This window comes from Gobio gobio, assembly GCF_949357685.1.
Source record: "Gobio gobio genome assembly, chromosome: 25".
Lineage (NCBI taxonomy): Eukaryota > Metazoa > Chordata > Actinopteri > Cypriniformes > Gobionidae > Gobio > Gobio gobio.
Window position 1 is genome coordinate 33,742,414 of NC_137121.1, and position 21,094 is coordinate 33,763,507.

General features: G+C 38.0%; 1 protein-coding gene across 1 annotated transcript in view; it reads left to right on the plus strand.

Annotated features, from left to right (window-relative positions):
• kif21a (kinesin family member 21A) overlaps positions 1–21,094 on the plus strand; it is a 117,936-nt gene that overhangs the window by 84,887 nt on the left and 11,955 nt on the right. The window contains exons 27-32 of the mRNA XM_079809771.1: positions 5,130–5,261; positions 6,661–6,797; positions 9,911–10,085; positions 18,554–18,718; positions 18,827–18,944; positions 20,206–20,376. Of these exons, the coding sequence (XP_079665897.1) occupies positions 5,130–5,261; positions 6,661–6,797; positions 9,911–10,085; positions 18,554–18,718; positions 18,827–18,944; positions 20,206–20,376 (898 nt within the window). The remainder of the gene's footprint in view (positions 1–5,129; positions 5,262–6,660; positions 6,798–9,910; positions 10,086–18,553; positions 18,719–18,826; positions 18,945–20,205; positions 20,377–21,094) is intronic.

Here is a 21,094-nt window from a genome sequence, read left to right on the forward strand (position 1 = left end):
AGCTGTACACTTCTGGCAACTATTTGTTGCAATCTGTTTTACCTAGTGCTGGGCATCGATTAAAAAAAATTAACTAATTAATCACACTTTTTTCTGTAATTAATCGCGATTAATCGCACGTTTTTAATATTTTACGTTTTTAATATTTTGATATTGTAATAATTTCAGTTACTCTCCAAATTAATGTATAAACAATTTAAAGACAGCATATTTTAAATATGTGTTGTATTGTCATATTTTTATGAATGAAGGTCAGTATCACTGATACTAAAGTGTCTATGAAACATTAATGACGTTACATTACAGTATAACTGAAAGCTCCCAATTTCAACATTTATTAGGCTTTAAAAAAACAACTTTAATTTAAGTGAACTTAAAACAATCTTTACATAAACCCAAAATAATAAATGTTATATACCCATGGCCTTCCCTGTTATACATATACAGAAATGTAATAGTTATCTTTTTATTTATATTTATCTATATTTATCTAATTAAATATAGATGAATCATCATTAAAGCTAAAATTTTCTCTGTTCCCGTTGTTCTTTGATGAACATTAATGACAGGCATCATCAGTGCTCCTGTCACTTTAAGAACAGCCGCGGATCTCACACGCTGTCCCGCGCATCTCATTTCCTCACAACTCTTTAAGTTCATTTAAGACGTTATTTAACTAATTTAAGACTCCTAATATGAGAATACTCAAAATCCTCTGTGTTATTGTTTGTTCAAGAGCAAAAGAGAACTCGATGTGAGCAGGAAACTGACGCGAGTCTATCTATGCGTCGAGTGTGTGTGTGTGTGTGTGTGTGTGTGTGTCTTGATTAGCTGACACGAGACGCATCCACACAGACAGGACACTGACACACACACACACACACACAGGACTTTGGCATACAGCGCGTTTGCTTGTGTCTTGTCGCGCTTGGAAGCATTTACATGAATAAGAGCGTGAAGATCATGTAACGCTAAGCAAAAATGGATATAAAAACGGACGCTGCGTTATTTGCGTTAAATATTTTAATTGCGTTAAGCTGAAAAAATTAATCGCCCGCGTTAACGCGTTAATTTGCCCAGCCCTAGTTTTACCACAAATTTACTTCAGGTTTGACCACAAACATTTTTTTTGCAAAGGAGTGTGTTCAAGAATAACATCAACTGTGATGATCTACAGCAAGAGGTTGAGACGGTTGTTATTTACAATAACATTACCGTTCATATTCTTGTAACTAAATCACAATCGGACATCCTTTTGAAATCCTTTTTTCTTAAGTAACTTAAGTTTTTTATTTTAATTTTTTAATGTTTTTTTATTATTTTTTTCACAAATTTAAATAACATGAATAATGTTGGCTATGTCTGGCTAATATTGGCTACTATTAATAGTGGCATATATTTTCAAAATAACCGTTTGCCATTATGGATATTTTCAAAGTAACTGTTTGCCAGTAGTGGTGATATTTTCAAAATATCTGTTTGCCATTATGGATATTTTCAAAGTAACTGTTTGCCAGTAGTGGCGGTTATTTTCAAAATATCTGTTTGCCAGTTGTGGCGGTTATTTTCAAAATATCTGTTTGCCAGTAGTGGCGGTTATTTTCAAAATATCTGTTTGCCAGTTGTGGCGGTTATTTTCAAAATATCTGTTTGCCAGTAGTGGCGGTTATTTTTAAAATATCTGTTTGCCAGTAGTGGCGGTTATTTTTAAAATATCTGTTTGCCAATAGTGGCGGTGAGCTTCAAAATATCTGTTTGCCAGTAGTGGCGGTTATTTTTAAAATATCTGTTTGCCAGTAGTGGCGGTTAGTTTCAAAATATCTGTTTGCCAGTAGTGGCGGTTATTTTTAAAATATCTGTTTGCCAGTAGTGGCGGTTATTTTCAAAATATCTGTTTTCCAGTAGTGGCGGTTAGTTTCAAAATAACTGTTTGCCAGTAGTGGCGGTTAGTTTCAAAATATCTGTTTGCCAGTAGTGGCGGTTATTTTTAAAATATCTGTTTGCCAGTAGTGGTAATATTTTCAAAATAACTGTTTGCCAGTAGTGGTGATATTTTCAAAATAACTGTTTGCCAGTAGTGGTGATATTTTCAAAATAACTGTTTGCCAGTAGTGGTGATATTTTCAAAATAACTGTTTGCCAGTAGTGGTGATATTTTCAAAAGAACTGTTTTCCAGTAGTGGTGATATTTTCAAAATATCTGTTTGTCGGTAGTGGTGATATTTTCAAAATATCTGTTTGCCAGTAGTGGTGATATTTTCAACATAACTGTTTTCCAGTAGTGGTGATATTTTCTAAATATCTGTTTGCCAGTAGTGGCGGTTATTTTCAAAATATCTGTTTGCCAGTAGTGGTGGTTATTTTCAAAATATCTGTTTGTCAGTAGTGGTGATATTTTCAAAATAACTGTTTGTCAGTAGTGGTGATATTTTCAAAATATCTGTTTGCCAGTAGTGGTGATATTTTCAAAATATCTGTTTGTCAGTAGTGGTGATATTTTCAAAATAACTGTTTGTCAGTAGTGGTGATATTTTCAAAATAACTGTTTTCCAGTAGTGGTGATATTTTCAAAATAACTGTTTGCCAGTAGTGGCGGTTATTTTCAAAATGACTGTTTGCCAGTAGTGGTGATATTTTCAAAATATCTGTTTGTCAGTAGTGGTGATATTTTCAAAATAACTGTTTGTCAGTAGTGGTGATATTTTCAAAATAACTGTTTGTCAGTAGTGGTGATATTTTCAAAATATCTGTTTGTCAGTAGTGGTGATATTTTCAAAATATCTGTTTGTCAGTAGTGGTGATATTTTCAAAATATCTGTTTGCCAGTAGTGGTGATATTTTCAAAATAACTGTTTGCCAGTAGTGGCGGTTAGTTTCAAAATATCTGTTTGCCAGTAGTGGTGATATTTTCAAAATATCTGTTTGCCAGTAGTGGCGGTTATTTTCAAAATATCTGTTTGCCAGTAGTGGCGGTTATTTTCAAAATATCTGTTTGCCAGTTGTGGCGGTTATTTTCAAAATATCTGTTTGCCAGTAGTGGCGGTTAGTTTCAAAATATCTGTTTGCCAGTAGTGGCGGTTAGTTTCAAAATAACTGTTTGTCAGTAGTGGTGATATTTTCAAAATATCTGTTTGTCAGTAGTGGTGATATTTTCAAAATATCTGTTTGCCAGTTGTGGCGGTTATTTTCAAAATATCTGTTTGCCAGTAGTGGCGGTTAGTTTCAAAATATCTGTTTGCCAGTAGTGGCGGTTAGTTTCAAAATATCTGTTTGCCAGTAGTGGTGATATTTTCAAAATATCTGTTTGTCAGTAGTGGTGATATTTTCAAAATAACTGTTTGTCAGTAGTGGTGATATTTTCAAAATAACTGTTTTCCAGTAGTGGTGATATTTTCAAAATAACTGTTTGCCAGTAGTGGCGGTTATTTTCAAAATGACTGTTTGCCAGTAGTGGTGATATTTTCAAAATATCTGTTTGTCAGTAGTGGTGATATTTTCAAAATAACTGTTTGTCAGTAGTGGTGATATTTTCAAAATGACTGTTTGTCAGTAGTGGTGATATTTTCAAAATATCTGTTTGTCAGTAGTGGTGATATTTTCAAAATATCTGTTTGCCAGTAGTGGTGATATTTTCAAAATAACTGTTTGCCAGTAGTGGCGGTTAGTTTCAAAATATCTGTTTGCCAGTAGTGGTGATATTTTCAAAATATCTGTTTGCCAGTAGTGGCGGTTATTTTCAAAATATCTGTTTGCCAGTAGTGGTGATATTTTCAAAATATCTGTTTGCCAGTAGTGGCGGTTATTTTCAAAATATCTGTTTGCCAGTAGTGGTGGTTATTTTCAAAATATCTGTTTGCCAGTAGTGGTGGTTATTTTCAAAATATCTGTTTGCCAGTAGTGGTGGTTATTTTCAAAATATCTGTTTGCCAGTAGTGGCGGTTATTTTCAAAATATCTGTTTTCCAGTTGTGGCGGTTATTTTCAAAATATCTGTTTGCCAGTTGTGGCGGTTATTTTCAAAATATCTGTTTGCCAGTAGTGGTGATATTTTCAAAATAACTGTTTGTCAGTAGTGGCGGTTATTTTCAAAATATCTGTTTGTCAGTAGTGGTGATATTTTCAAAATATCTGTTTGCCAGTAGTGGTGATATTTTCAAAATAACTGTTTGTCAGTAGTGGTGATATTTTCAAAATATCTGTTTGCCAGTAGTGGTGATATTTTCAAAATATCTGTTTGCCAGTAGTGGTGGTTATTTTCTAAATATCTGTTTGCCAGTAGTGGTGGTTATTTTCAAAATATCTGTTTGCCAGTAGTGGTGGTTATTTTCAAAATATCTGTTTGCCAGTAGTGGCGGTTATTTTCAAAATATCTGTTTTCCAGTTGTGGCGGTTATTTTCAAAATATCTGTTTGCCAGTTGTGGCGGTTATTTTCAAAATATCTGTTTGCCAGTAGTGGCGGTTATTTTCAAAATATCTGTTTTCCAGTTGTGGCGGTTATTTTCAAAATATCTGTTTGCCAGTAGTGGCGGTTATTTTCAAAATATCTGTTTGCCAGTTGTGGCGGTTATTTTCAAAATATCTGTTTGCCAGTAGTGGTGATATTTTCAAAATATCTGTTTGTCAGTAGTGGTGATATTTTCAAAATAACTGTTTGTCAGTAGTGGTGATATTTTCAAAATATCTGTTTGTCAGTAGTGGTGGTTATTTTCAAAATATCTGTTTGCCAGTAGTGGCGGTTATTTTCAAAATATCTGTTTGCCAGTAGTGGCGGTTATTTTCAAAATATCTGTTTGCCAGTTGTGGCGGTTATTTTCAAAATATCTGTTTGCCAGTTGTGGCGGTTATTTTCAAAATATCTGTTTGCCAGTAGGTTTGCATTGTTGCCAATGGTTTGTTGGAAGTTTGCCACTAATGGTAAACATTTGTCACTTTTTTTTACCAGCAAATACAGTTTTTGCTGTAGTAAATTGGGTTTAATCAGCATTTTTAGCTTCAAAGAATAAACAAAGTTAGATTAATTTGTGTACTTTATTATGCATGCTGCCCATCTTATGTTCGTGTATTTTTTTTCCAGTCCATGTGTTTTATTTTTATGTTTCTGTCTTTCACATTGCAAATGGATCTTAAAGTAGCAGCTCTGGCAACAGACTTCCAGCAGGTGGGCAAAAGAGAGTACCGGAACCATCCCCTCTTTCTCGCAGGAAGACTTATGACAAGGGACAAGCCATGGCTGACAAGGCTAAAGCCAAAGAGATCACACAGTAAGAGCTAGCACCCCCCAGTGGCAGAAAGCTACCACTGCAATTTTTGGAGGTTTTTGGCTTCTGCCTGTTTGTGTTGGATTTTTAGACAATCTACTTTGAAAAGTAATACTGCAAACAGGATTCATATGTAGAAAGATTGGCATATAAGATAAAATAACAGGTTTTGAAGAAGCATGCTCTTACCCTAACATGTCCAACACTGGCTATGCTTTATTAAGAATGAGAAGAATCCCACTCATATTCTCATGCACATGAACATATGGTTCACAAATTGTGTACAACTCAGAAGGGGGTTGAAATTCCAACTTAGACATATGACCGTAATCCAGAAAATTGTATTTACATGGGATTTTTATATTCAGAATATGGGTTATAGTCCACATAAAAAGTGGCCACAAAATGAAAGTAGTCGTAGATTTCGCCCTGTACAACATGTCATGTGGGAGTAAATAAACTCTGGTCTAAAACTAAAACTGTCCTTTCAAAATTAAATGTCGCTAAACTAAACGCCAAACTAAAATCCTCCTAAATTCGCCTCGGTAAGTAATACACCAGGGGTTGTGAGAAGTTCTTGCCTTACAAATGCTGACTACTCTGATTATTTGCATCTGAAGTGTTGTTTTTGGTTTTTAATTTGACCTTAAATTGTGTTTTTCATAAGTTAATTGAAGAACACATTTATGTGTGTGTGTGTGTGTGTGTGTGTGAGTGTTTGTGAAAATGTGGATGTGCATATTTAAAGTGGTTTCAGCAATTATGGGAGGATGGGTAAATCAATTTGTTATTATAACTTGAATGTGCTTCAATCTTTCTGTTTTTTTCTCACACACAAAGGATTTTACAAGCCTCTCCATCCTAATTGAATTTCCTGATTACTTTTATTGTATTTATTTATTTTGATTTTGCATCATAAATGTTTATTTCACTGCATGTGGAGGAATTTCTGGACCGCGTTCATTGGCACACATGCCCTGTCATACTTTGCTTCACAAACTATTTTGGCAAAATCATACAGTGCCATGAAAAATGACTTGCCTTCTTCATGATATTCTCTTTTATGTCTTATGTCTAGAACTAAATGACAAACTTGGGTGTCTTTTGATGTTAAATCATGAACACTGAGACTTTTGGGACAGTTAAAGTTTTTCTGGAATATTTTAAAAGGTCCCGGATGAGACGCTGCTTTGGCAGTAAAAATAAATAAATAAAAACATCTGAAAATATTCAATATCGTTTATTCTGGTTCTTGTTTAAAAAGTTAAAGAGGGAGCCAGGAAGGGGGAAGTACTTTATGGCACTGTATTTGCAGCAATGTGTCGATAGAAGACAATGATGCCTCCATACACAAGATTTGATGGAGGAATCCACTGATTGTTGTTTTTTTGACTTGCGTCAGAGGTGTGATCAGCCCCGTCCCTGTGCCGAAGAGCAGTCGTGGCGGCTCTCTGCAGTGTGTTCATATAGCCGAGGGTCACAGTAAAGCTGTGCTGTGTGTTGACTCCACAGATGACCTCCTCTTCACTGGGTCAAAAGGTCAGAACACCGTTCGTCCTGCATTATATGGTTTATTCTTGCCTGAATGTATGCCATATGCTGTGCTCACCCAACCAGTGTCACAAAAATAAAATGATTTTGGATTTTTAGTTTGGAGAATAATACTGACAAATTCACAGGAGTCAATAACCATGTTCTTTTAGTATTGTTTATATACTATTATAAGATTTATTTAACTTTTTTAACAATTTAAGTTTTTTATTTTAATTTTAGTTTATTTTAGTGATTTTGTTATGGGCTTCATATATATATATATATATATATATGGCCAAAAGTTTTGGGACGCCTGCCTTTACATGCACATGAACTTTAATGCCATCCCAATCTTAATCCGTAGGGTTTAATATGGAGTCGGCCCACCCTTTGCAGCTCTAACAGCTTCAACTCTTCTGGGAAGGCTTTCCACAAGGTTTAGGAGTGTGTTTATGGGAATTTTTGACCATTCTTCTATACCCCTTTTCCACCAGAATGAACCGGGTGCTAGTTCAGAGCCAGTGCTAGTCCCAGTTCATAGTTGGTTCGACTGAGGAGCCTTCTAAGAACCGTTTGCTTTTCCACATGCTGAGAGCCACAACAGAGCCAGGTCTTACGTCACTGTATATGCTCATCTTTCTCAGCAACGTTAGCGAGGCAGCGGGAAACACAAACACACACACACACCAGGCTTGTTCGAGATGCATGGGCACTGCGCAAACTGATCCGCGTATGATATCAAAACACCGCATGAGTGAATCAAAAGCACAAGGAGTCGTGTGCTCTCGTTGGACTCGTTGTCATACGGCGATCGGTCTGCACAGCACCGCTGCGAACAAGCCTTCCATCAACAATGCAAATGTTGCGTTACTATTGATGGCTTTGCGATCCTACATCGGCATCAAAACACAGCGAATCCAACGCATTCGTGCAGCTCGCCGTAAATTGTATAAACGGAGATTACAAACGAGCAGCTAGCTCGATTAGCTGCTATTTAAAAAATGGCGGTCACAAGTTTGTGTTGGCCACGGTAACCCCAGCCCCCAGCGCCTGACGCAATCGGTTCTTAGTTCTAGCCCAGAGATGTTTTGGTGCTACTTAAGAACCACTTTTCCTGCTTCAGAGCTGGTGCTATGGGTGTGGAAAGACAAATAACCGATTTTAAACTAGGTTCTGGCTCCGAACCAGCACCAGCACTGCCTTAGTGGAAAAGGGGAACTAGAAGAGCATTTGTCAGGCACTGATGTTGGACGTGAAGGCCTGACTCTCAGTCTCCGCTCTAATTCATCCCAAAGGTGTCCTATCGGGTTGAGGTTAGGACTCTGTGCAGGCCAGTCAAGTTCCTCCACACCAAACTCGCTCATCCATGTCTTTATGGAGCGACGCTTTGTGCACTGGTGCAGTCATGTTGGGACAGGAAGGGGTCGTCCACAAACTGCCCAAGTTGTCTTGGTATGCTGAAGCATTAAAGGGTTAGTTTACCCAAAAATGAAAATTCTGTCATTAATTACTTACCCTCATGTCGTTCGACACCCGTCAGACCTCCGTTCATCTTCGGAACACAAATGAAGATATTTTAGTTGAAATCTGATGGCTCTGAAAGGCCTCCATTGGCACAATGACATTTCCTCTCTCAAGACCCTTAAAAGGTACTAAAGACGTTGTTACAAAGTCCATCTCACTACAGTGGTTCTAAAATAACTTTATGAAGCGACGAGAATAGTTTTTGTGCGCAAAAAAACCCTAAATAACGACTTACATAGTGATGACGATTTCAAAACACGGCATCATGAAGCTTCGAAGCGTTATGAATCAGTGAGTCGATTCAGCGGTTTGAATCGCCAAAGTCATGTGATTTCAGCAGTTTGGCGGTTTGACACGCGATCCGAATCATGATTCGACTGATTCATAACGCTTCGAAGCTTCATGAGGCCGTGTTTTGAAATCGTCATCACTATATAAGTCGTTATTTAGTTTTTTTTTGCACACAAAAACTATTCTTGTCGCTTCATAAAGTTATTGTAGAACCACTGTAGTGAGATGGACTTTGTAACGACGTCTTTAGTAGCTTTTATGGGTCTTGATTGTGCCAATGGAGGCCTTTCAGAGCCATCGGATTTCAACTAAAATATCTTCATTTGTGTCTTACGGGTGTCGAACGACATGAGGGGGAGTAATTAATGACAGAATTTTAATTTTTGGGTGAACTAACCCTTTAAGAGTTATTCTCACTGGAACTAAGGGGCCATGCCCAACCCCTGAAAAACAACCCCACACTATAATCCCCCCTCCACCAAACTTTACACTTGACACAATGCAGTCAAGTCCCGTTCTCCTGGCAACCGCCAAACCCAGACTCGTCCATCGGCTTGCCAGACAGAGAAGCGTGATTGGTCACTCCAGAGAACACGTCTCACTGCTCTAGAGTCCAGTGGTGGCGCGCTTTACCCCACTGCATCCCACACTTTGCATTGCACTTGGTGATGTAAGGCTTGGATGAGCTGCTCGGCCATTGAACCCCATTCCCTGAAGCTCTACACACTGTTCTTGAGCTCATCTGAAGGCCACATGAAGTTTGGAGGTCTGGAGCTCTTGACTCTGCAGAAAGTTGGCGACTTCTGCGCACTGTGACCCTCAGCATGCGCTGACCCCGCTCTGTGATTTTACTTCGTGGCTGAGTTGCTGTTGTTCCCAATTGCTTCCACTTTGTTATAACACCACTAACAGTTGAGTGTGGAATATTTAGTAGTGAGGAAATGTCCCGAATGGACTTATTGCACAGGTGTCAACAGATCACGGTCCCACGCTTGAGTTCTCTGAGCTCCTGAGAGCGACCCATTCTCTCACTAATGTGTGTAGAAGCGTCTGCAGGCCTAGTGCTGGATTTATACACCTGTGGCCATGAAGTGATTGAACACCTGAATTCAGTGATGTGGAGGGGTGTCCCAATACTTTTGGCAATATAGTGTTTATTTTTAGTTAACATTAACACTGACTGTAAAGAATTTAATTATTCCAGTTCCAAAACATTTTTTAGTAATTAGACTAGTAATAAAGACTTATTAGTAAGAATAATTGGTCTAACCAGTCTTTATAACCTGGCCGTTTCCTTTTTCCAGACCGGACCTGTAAAGTGTGGAACCTGGTGACGGGGCAAGAGATCATGTCTCTGGGCGGCCACCCCAACAATGTGGTATCTGTGCGTTACAGCTCCAGTCTGGTGTTCACAGTCTCCACCTCCTACATCAAAGTCTGGGACATCCGTGACTCGGCCAAGTGCATCCGGACACTCACGTGAGTTCCCGTGCATATCACAAACTACAAGCACAACTATTTAATACTTCAAAATATAGATTCAAGCAGCGATCATCACTCCAAGCAGGGCTTGACATTTCAGCAGTGGTGTGTAACGCAGTCACTCCTACTAGCCACTTTGGCGGGTTGAATTTTATATATAATAAATAAATTTTTCAATTGTTGTCTTTTAAAGGGCAGCTGCTATTTACACTAGTTAGATGATATTTATACTTATAAATAGTGGCAGATACTATTTGGACCTCAGTGTTGTTGTACATTAAACAGTATGCAATAATAACATAGTGTAAATTATTATATTTATTAAAAATTATTAACTGAATGCCACCTTATTAGGACAATAAAGCCCTCCCTAAACCTATCCCTAACCGATTAACACAATAAACACACGTTAGACACTTTATTTCTACTTTTCGAATATTTTCTTTATTTTTTATTTTAAGAAATAAATGCCTTTCCGATCTGACATGTGATGGGAAATGGAATTAAAAGCGAGTTCGGCGAAAGTCGGAGTTGAACCTCGAGTCAATTTGCGTCAACACTTTTATTAAAAACTACTATTGCTGCTATACACAAACCAGTGTCTTACATCCTTTTGTCTGGCCCAACCAGACGTCAGTGCAAAAAGCATTTGCTAACAAGGCGGTCTATTTGCACTTAGTTTAAATAGATACTCTGTGTTTTAGGAAAGTGCAATGTAGTGTTGTCTAAAATATAGATTTTTTACGATACATAGTGATACTGAAATATCTGAAACGCTTCCAATACTAATTTTCCACAGAATAGACACACGATAGCAGCTGCGCTATCTCGATCTCTCATCTCTCAGACACAAACACAAACACACAAACCCGCCTCCACTCACTCACTCGCTTCATTAGCTCCGGGTGAATATTGTTGTTGTCACAGGGCTTGAATTTCAGCGTGGGATTGTGCGTTTTGGCATAATTTTACTAATTACATACTCAAAGTGCTTGCACATAAACCACCTTGTAGTACGGCTCGTACAAAATGTTATCATCTTCGCTGTTTATATACAGGTGCTGATCATATAATTAGATTATCATCAACAAGTTGATTTATTTCACAAATTCCATTCAAAAAGTGAAACTTGTATATTATATTAATTCATTACACACAGACTGATATATTTAAAATGTTGATGTCTTTTAATTTTGATGATTATAACTGACAACTAAGGAAAATCCCAAATTCAATATCTCAGAAAATTTGAATATTGTGTAAAGGTTCAATATTGAAGACACCTGGTGCCACACTCTAATCGGCTGATGAACTCAAAACACCTGCAAAGGCCTTTAAATGGTCTCTCAGTCTAGTTCTGTAGGCGACACAATCATGGGGAAGAAGCTGACTTGACAGTTGTCCAAAAGACGACAATTGACACCTTGCACAAGGAGGGCAAGACACAAAAGGTCATTGCAAAAGAAGCTGGCTGTTCACAGAGCTCTGTGGTTTTTATTTAGTTATCGTCTCGTTTTCGTCAGTGAAAAAAGGTTGTTGACGAATAACTAGGGCTGTACGATTAATCGAAAAATAACCGAAACCGACATTCAGAACCTCTAACCGATGTATTTTTCCCATGTCGGTTATTTCGGTTTTCACGTGACTCCGCCCCGTCAGTCACATCAAGTGCAGTTTGCAGGCACACAGAGATGCAGGAGCAGTTATCTGTGTTTATAGATGCCCAGAATCACTATAGCAACTGCATGTTTTACACAGTTTATACAGGTCAGTTAATTGCTGTTCTTATTATAGCCTACGCGCTGACACACACACACACAGACGGCGCGCGCAAGCCCCGAAGCCGCTTTCACTTTCGTGCTCATAAAGTTTGTCAAGTAAATGCGTTTAAAGGCTTGCCAGTTTCAACATTTAAAGCGATTGTGAACTATTCAAAAACAACAATACGGAAAACTTCTCCGTTCAGGGCTCAGCTTTTTTCAGTGACACAGAGTCGAGCCGTGTCGCGTCTCTGACAACACGCGCGCCCTGAAGGCAGACCTCTTTCACCTGCGTCCTCACAGAGCTTTGTCTTTTATATGTGGTTTAAGCCCTGCCAGTTTGAACATTAAAGCGAGTTTCGACCTTCAGATGTGTATTATGTTGAACTAATGCCTGATATATTTTGACAAACGAGCACTCAGACAGAAGCTGTGACTAAAGTAAAGTCACTAAAGTAGTTTAGAAACTCAACCGTTATAGGTATACATTTTAATACATTTGAAGTAAGTACAAACCACAGCTTCATAATGAATAGAGACAGTAAGAGTAATTCACACACACAATCACTCTCTCATTAATGCATTCAAATAAATGTAATGTAGGCCTACTGTGCTAATGTATCTGTATCTGATGTACAACAAACAGAAATCTGCTCCATAGACAACAACTGCTGAAAGTTTCCTTCAAGTATTTTAAAATCACAATGCACTTTTTCATTAGAAAAAAAAAATTCCACCTTTAATAGTAGAAAATATTTACAGTACAAACCTTATCAGTGAACTTACTCCAAAACCTTTCGAGGGCAAAAAAAGCGAAATAATCGTTCATTAATCGTAATCGAGGTCAAATGTTCAATTAATCGAGGTTTTTATTTTTGGTCAAATCGTTACAGCCCTACGAATAACACTGATTTAACGTTAATATATTCGAAATGTACTAAACTGCAACTTCATCACTACAAAAGTGTAATTACAAATACATTTAAATGCACAACACAAACTTCATTAGAAATGACATATAGCCTAAGTAAGCAAATTAATTCAAACAAAACAAAAGCCCAAAGTCCAAAACAGGCTAATGTAAAGAAAACCAGGCTGATTACATCAGAGATGGCATCTAGAGACCCTGAAGACGAACATTTATCAAGAATTTGGATTTGTCAAGTGGTTTAGAAGATGTATTCAGCCATGGCTACAAAATAATAATTCATAATTTGTTACATTTATATAGCGCTTTTCTAGGCACTCAAAGCGCTTTACATATAGAAGGGGGAATCTCCTCAACCACCACCAATGATACAGTTTGAATAATTACATTTCTTTAGTCAAGTGGCCGACTGACTACAGCACATTGTACTAATGTTGTCCACTAGAGGGTACCACATGATAAGAAACCTATTATTTTAAACCTACCTATTATATTATTTTTCCTACATAAAAAATCTAAACAGTTTGAATGCTTGAATCCAAACCTCACAGAACTTCACACACACGGACAACCAGACATCCTGTGTAAACAATAACACACAGAGTTTCATGAACTACTGATGCTCTGGGCCACTTTCCAAGAACTACAACTAATGACTCGTTTGGACTACTACACATTTTTTCCGGATCTTATGAAGTCATAATGTTATAAAGTCATAAAGGGACGATTAGGGAAGAGATCCAGTCAGAACTGATGACCTGTGTGATGCTGCGTTCACACCAAACGCGAATAGAGCGTCTGGAGCGAGTGATTTCAATGTTAAGTCAATGGAAAGGCGCGTCTGGAAGTCCTGCGGTGCGGTAGGCGCGATTCCGCCTCATTCGTGCGTCCTGTTCGCGCGAATGACGCGAATTTAGTGTCTTACGCGATACGCGCGAGTGGTGCTTTTTGTGCATTCACACGTTTGAAGCGAATTCGCGTCTGACGCCCGAGTCTGAACGTTGGCGTCATAGACCGTAAAAAAATATGGACGACGCAACTTCATTGACTTCCGCTGACCAGAGTTGAAGCTTTCGTAGGCCCGCACACACTCTGAAATCTCGGGACCGGAGTTGCGCAGTCGAGAGCAGGAAGTAGAGGTGCGATTATCAAAAGCCCGCCCACACTCTCACAGATGCAGAACAATTCATTATGATGGTGTGAAATAAACAGTTATGGAAATGTAGAAATGTAAGCTAAAGCTCCAATCTCCTCCCGAAAATCCCGAAAAAAGTCTGTTAGTGCTTCAGTGACAACTTCACTCAGAGAAGCCGTCAATCTCAGCTGCCAAAACGGAGGCTTCAGTTTCTGACAGGAGCACTACAGGCTTGGTTGGCGTCTGTTCGCACCGTGTTAACCAATCAGGAGCCTGCTCGCTGCTGTCACGTGGTAAAGTGACGTGATGAGAAACCCTGCATAATTTAAAAATACTACTGTTATTGTGTCACAAAATGTAGTTTTAAGACTTTTTCAGGTGGGAATGTAGTTGTTTAAACAGGGTATCCGCGGGGCATTAAAAAGCATTAAAAGTCATTAAATGGATTTTGCGAAAATTAAGGCCTTAAATGGCATTAAAAAGCATTAAATTGTATTCTTACAGGCATTATTTTTTTTAGATAGCCAGTTTATATTGAATATAGCCTTCATAAGAAAGCGCAATGTGATGAATATACTTATTAACCTGATCTACCTTCCGAAACCCCCGCTACTGCCGCACGAGCGCGAGATCTTGCTTTCCTGCCACTGCGCAGGCGCACCTCTCTCTGCGTCTGCTGTTCAGTGATTGGCTGAGAGGAGCAGCGCATTCAGTTGAGGCTGTGCGCTCTGCCAGAGAACAAAAAAACTAGAGCTGCGTCCGAAATCGAATAGTTCTCTACTATATAGTGTGCGAAAAACAGTACGCCAACAGAGTAGTACGTCCGAATTCATAGTAAGATTCTTACGAGATTCGGCGAGATTCTGAAGTGCGCATGCGATGGACACTTTACTCTCCTCCCATGAGGCCATGGAAGACGATTTATGAATGGAGGTGAAGGGACGCAACTGACGCTGGTAGGTCACATGATCATGACAACATGGCGGAAGTAGTACGTCCGGATTACATTCATACTACATTAATTCATACTATATAGAACATATTTTTTTAACGGTCGCGAAGTTCGTTCAAATTCAAATATAGTACCTACTCACCCAGTACGTGATTTCTGACGCAGCCTAGTGGTGTGGGTTGTGCCAGAATCAAGTTCTCTTTCGCTCTTTAACAAACAATAACACACAGAATTATGCCTAAATGTACGTTTTATGAAGTATCCTCATAAGAACAATGAGTTTTAAATGAGTTAAATAACGTCTAACCCAAGACTTTGAACAAATATTTAATATATACTGTCTTTATTTTTTCTACATTGGTGATTTACTGTGGAATTATTACATCATACAATATATTAAAAACATGTTTTAGACAGAAAAATGTGTGAATAATCTAGAAAAAAATTTCAATTGACAGAAAGTTTACATTAAAATATATTATGCATACCCACTATCTATCTACCTTTTGTATTTATTGCTTTGCATATTGTATGTTCAGGGATGACTGATAAGCAGACATGCTATTTATGACTGGATGTAACTTTTGATAACTTTGCAGTAAAAGTGGCTATTGATTTTGCCCTATCAGTGTGGCTCTCCTAAAAAAATAGCTGTTTAGGCTTGTGCACCATCTCGAGGGGAAATGGACACATGAGTGACGCACACACATAAGGAAACTCAGTTAAACATACTGCGGTAAAAATTCAAAATGTGGAGTTTTTTTAACTTGATACAGTTATCAGATACAAAATCACACAACCTAGAATGCTGTTTTCCTAAGCAGGCTAGCATCACGATTAAAAACGTGACACTGATTTCATACAACAGTCCAGTTAACAAATAGTTAATATTAAGTCAATTACATTTTAGAAGGAACATTGTTTGAAATTATTTTCACTGCTAAAATAGAACAAAAACAGTCAAAGATCACAGCAGAACCATAGTGTAGCAACCCTGAATCCCAATGTGCATAATATCCGCCCTATATAGTATTGAATTTTACTAATGTCTTTAGGATGGATAGAATGCACATTGAGACGCAGGCTCAGTCTTGATTTCGTTACTGAATGATTCAGCGTTTTGACCAATCGGTTGAGTCAAAGATTCAATGTCTCATTCATAAACACCTGCCTCATTCTTGAATGAATCAGCCATTGGAATGAATCGTTTGAATGAATGACTCACTTAAGACAGTTACTTGACGCCATCTACTGGTGGTTTACTTTTAATTTCTTAACATTTCTTACAATCCCATAAAATTATTTAATGCAGTTGTAATTTTTTTATTGTAAATTTGTAAATGATTTAGTTTGATTGGTAACAGACACAAATCTATCACACATGTAGATTCAAGTATGTTAAAGCTCCAATATTCTAAAAGGATATTGCTTCAGAAATTTTACACTACAAAAAATCTCTTTTTTTCGGACAAGCAACTGTTTTACTCGTACAAGTGAATGACAAGGCTTAATGTCGAGCCCTGTATGTAGTCTTAATGGGCTGCGTTTCAGTCACCATTTTATATTGTCTGACAACAAAAACTGAAAAATATATAGATGAAACAATTTTATTGGGGATTTGGCTGTATTAAAATATATAATGGGAGCATAAAGGGTAGCAGCAGAGAAGCAAACAAATATAAAGGGCTGACACTTGGCAGAATGTGAATGCAAATATTCGAATTGCCGTATGACGTCATCTATCGACATTTAGCGACATATATATGGCATTAAAAATAAAACAAATTGGCATTAAAAAGCATTAAATTAGATTTGATGAAACCTGCAGAAACCCTGTTAAAGCTCAAATCGTGGTTTATTTATAAGGAGAGCGCCTATTTAAAAAAATGATCTTGTGTTTTTGGAGTTGTGAGATCCAGGCGATCAGCGGACGCTCAGCGCTCATTAACCCCGGCGAGAGCAGCCTTTCCTCGGCCAGTCCTTCTGACGTCTGCCGCTGGCTCTGATGTCCTGTAGTGGTTCGTCTTGTGTGGATCAAACCGGTGATCTTTGCTCTCATGAATCATCATTTGTTGTCTGCCAAATCGTTTTGACTGAGAGCAAAGAGAAGTTTCATAACTTAATTTTTTAGGATATTTAAATATAAATGCAGTGAAGTAATGTAGGCGTTGCCTGGACCACATTTGTGTGGCTATTAATGCTTATTATATATTTGTAATGAAAATGAAAAGAGGCAGAGTGGTGTTTTATGACATATTTCTCCTGGAGCTCCTTGAACGCGCGTCTATTTCGCTTCAAACGCTCGATTTATACACGCGTCCAATTCGCTGTGGATGCCGTGTGCATGGATTCAAAATGTTCAAGCGTCAACTAGACACGGTAGGCACGATATTGACGCTCTATTCACGTTTGGTATGAACGCAGCATAATAGATGCTCTCATTTGAATTGTAATGTGCGGATCTAACGGCGGGAAAACACAGCTTCTACAGGCTCACGTGACAGCGCTCCAGAGCGGCTCAGTCAATCAATAACACACATTTATGCCAGGTCATGTTTATGAACTAATGCTGAGGAATAATGACAAAGTTTACTCTATGATGTTTATATAGTAATATGTTTTAGACGGTTGTAACAATGCATATTTTATCTCCCTCATCTGAACTTGAATGAGCAGCTGCAACTGCAATAGAAAGGAGCAGACATTTCAAAATAAGAGTCCTGGTGTATTTCAAGCTTGTTTATAATTAAAAGTTACGCATTATATACGTTTTTGGTTACACAATAAACTGCATTTCATTTCATTCCCATTTAATTCATAGTCGGGAGGAAAGACGAAGAACAGTATTTGACACATTATTCAATAAAGTATCAGGGTTATAATAGTTAACTAAAACCATTAAAAAAAATCATTGTTAACTGAAATTAAATAAATAAACTTAAACTTATTTGAAGCTTTAGCTTAACCTAATATACTAACTAAAACAGATTTATTTTTAATAAAAACTCAATCAATAGATGTTTAAAAAAAAAACTAACAAAAAAAGTGAATTGAGCTCTTTTTGTATTTTTGCGCTTGAACGGTCAAAAACACAATTATATAAAAAAAATTCAGTTTTGACATATTCAAGTAACCGTCGGTTCTGTAATGCTTAAATGCTCAATTAATGCATTACAATTGAACTAAACTCATTAGATTTTAAAACTAGACTAATACTAAAAACAATACAGGTGAAATTACTAAAACTAAATCAAAATTTGCTGTTAAAATTAACACTGCTTTAAATGTAATATTGAATAACACACTACAGTAAAACATTATAATCAAATACTTTACATGTGCATTAGTGTGTTTGTCAAAGCACGAAAAAAAGTTTAAAATGTACTGTAAAGCTTATAATTGGACATTACCAAGTGCACCTTTTAAAAGTGTGTTAAGAAACGGCCATGAAAGTACAGTTATAAAAAAATATGTTAAGGACGCTACAAGTGCACATGCAATACAATGAAGTGCACTTCTGTTTTACAAGAGCTGTGCCACTGTGATGTTACTGTCTTTACTATTCCATATTATCTTTCAAAGTTATTAAAAGCTTTTCGGTGCCAGTCTGGGCACCCCTGTATTGAAGTAACTGTAAGTGTATTAAATGAGTGTCTCAGATCTTCTCCCTCTGTGATTGTCTGTCTTCAGATCGTCAGGTCTGGTGAACACTGGTGACCCATGTGCAGCCAGTACGAACCGCACTGTGACCATCCCGGCCGGGGAAAACCAGATCAACCAGATCTTTCTGAACCCGTCCGGCTCCGTTCTCTATGCTGCCGCGGGCAACTCTGTTCGCGTGTGGGACCTGAGACGGTACGACTTCATCAGGGCGTCCTTTACTTCTCACACTCTGAGAGCTACACATCATTTGCTACATCATAAATCTGACCGTTTCGGTTGTTTCCCATCTGTTTTTGTCAGGTTTGTGTCTACAGGGAAACTAACGGGCCATCTCGGTCCAGTCATGTGCTTGACTGTTGATCAGACTGGCAATGGACAGGATCTAGTTATCACTGGCTCTAAGGATCACTACATCAAGGTTTGTACATCTATCTGTGACGGCCATTTGGATGATGTTAGCTGGTACAAAATAGACCCTGACTATCTATTTCTATTTCAACAAATGGTCAGTGAAAGGAGGTGCTCACCCTTCAGAAAATTGACTCTCAGGAGGTCAAGAGCTCTTTTATGTTCTATCCCTTAAATGCATGAATGTTTCACCGATTATTATTACATATTGGGGTCTTTAGCGACCCGGTTCTATATCTAACACGGATGGATCTTTACCTGCCGCGATAATATAAAACTCCTGATATCAGAGTAACAATAGCAGAAGAATAAAATAAAGCATATTTTGTAAGCTTTTGGAGCTTTGAAGGGTTCAGTTTGAGCAGATGTTTTATCCCATCATCACTGTCCTCGTCAGAGCTCATTTCCCAGTGCATTCAGCATCTGCCTCATATTCACCATCTCAAACATATTCTCAAAACTATCATTTTCAACATCTTCAGAATCAATGTTTCGATCGCTGACAGTCATGGGGCATCAGAAAAAGGTGGATAAATACACAGTGTAATGATGAACTAAATCAGACACAGGTGGAGAACAAATAAGTAACTGGTGACGAACACAAACACAGGAAACTCAGGGATGGTGAATGCAGAAACAGAAGAACAAAACATTGGCAAAATAAGAGTCTCTGAAACACACCTGAACGTAACTAGCTGCAAAAGTTTCATTCTAAGGTTATCTAACATCACACAACTGGAGCCCCAAACAGGAAATAATAGAAATTGTGGCCACAAAATTATGAATTTGTTCCCATAACACAATCTGTGGCTTTATTTCAGTTAAATCATGGCCACATTGTAATTCTAATTAATTCATAATCCATGGCAGTGGTCCAGTGGGTTAAACCATGGAACTGATATGCAGAAGGTTGCTGGTTCGATCCCAGCGGTCACCACCAGTGTGTCCTTGAGCAAGGCACTTTACTCCATGTTGCTCCAGGGGGATTGTCCCTGTAATAAGTGCACTGTAAGTCGCTTTGGATAAAAGCGTCTGCCAAATGCGTAAATGTAAATGGCCACAATATCTTGTCTTTACCCCCTGCATGTCATGTGTTGGGCTCCGCACACAACAAAAAGCATTGAAAGTTTATTTGAGCCGCAGTGAACGTGTAAATTGTCCACTTCCTGTTACGTGATATGTTGCAGTGCCCTTCGTACTGCGCATATATGGCCCCTGTGACTTGTAATCTCAGCTAAAATGACCAAATACCATGTGATTTGTTTCTGCAGATGTTTGATGTGACCGAGGGTGCTGTGGGTAGCATCAGCCCCACTCATAACTTCGAGCCGCCCCACTATGATGGCATCGAGTCCCTGGTGGTTCAGGGGGATTGTTTGTTTAGCGGCTCCAGAGACAACGGCATTAAGAAATGGGACCTAACCCGCAAGGACCTACTGCAGGTACAACCGGCTGTATTGACAACATGATTGAACAGTAAATATATATATTAGATTAGATTAGATTAGATTCAACTTTATTGTCATTACACAAGTACAAGTACAAGGCAACGAAATGCAGTTTAGGTCTAACCAGAAGTGCAATAGCAGCAAGTGCAGGATATACAATGGATGCGTAAGTGCAGGACATGGATATGTACTGAATATGTATAAATATGTATAAATAGAGAGACGTTATTACTATAAACAGAACTGAATTTACAGGTGAATATGTACAATGAATAAATATACAGATGGCTATTACCATAAACAGAATTTACAGGTGACTATGTACTATGAATATAATATACAGATGGCTATTACTATAAACAGAATTTTACAGATAGAGGTATACAATAATATGTTAGGCTAATATGAGGAATAGCAGTGGATTAGGGTAGTGCAATAAATTATGGACAGAGCTATCCGGAAAAAAAAGTGTAAAGTGCAGTGGAAAGTGGTTGCATATTACATTTAGAAGTACAGTGCAAAAATGCAAATGTAAACATTGGTACTATAAATACAGTCGGCAGTGCAAATTAGCATAATCCAGTTAAGATATGGCAGTGCAAGATGCATATGTAAACAGTTGTTACTGTGATAAACAGTCGGTAGTGCAAAAAACAAAGTGAAGGCAGATGTGAGGTAGGAGAGTTATCAGTTTATGAGGGAAGTGGATCAA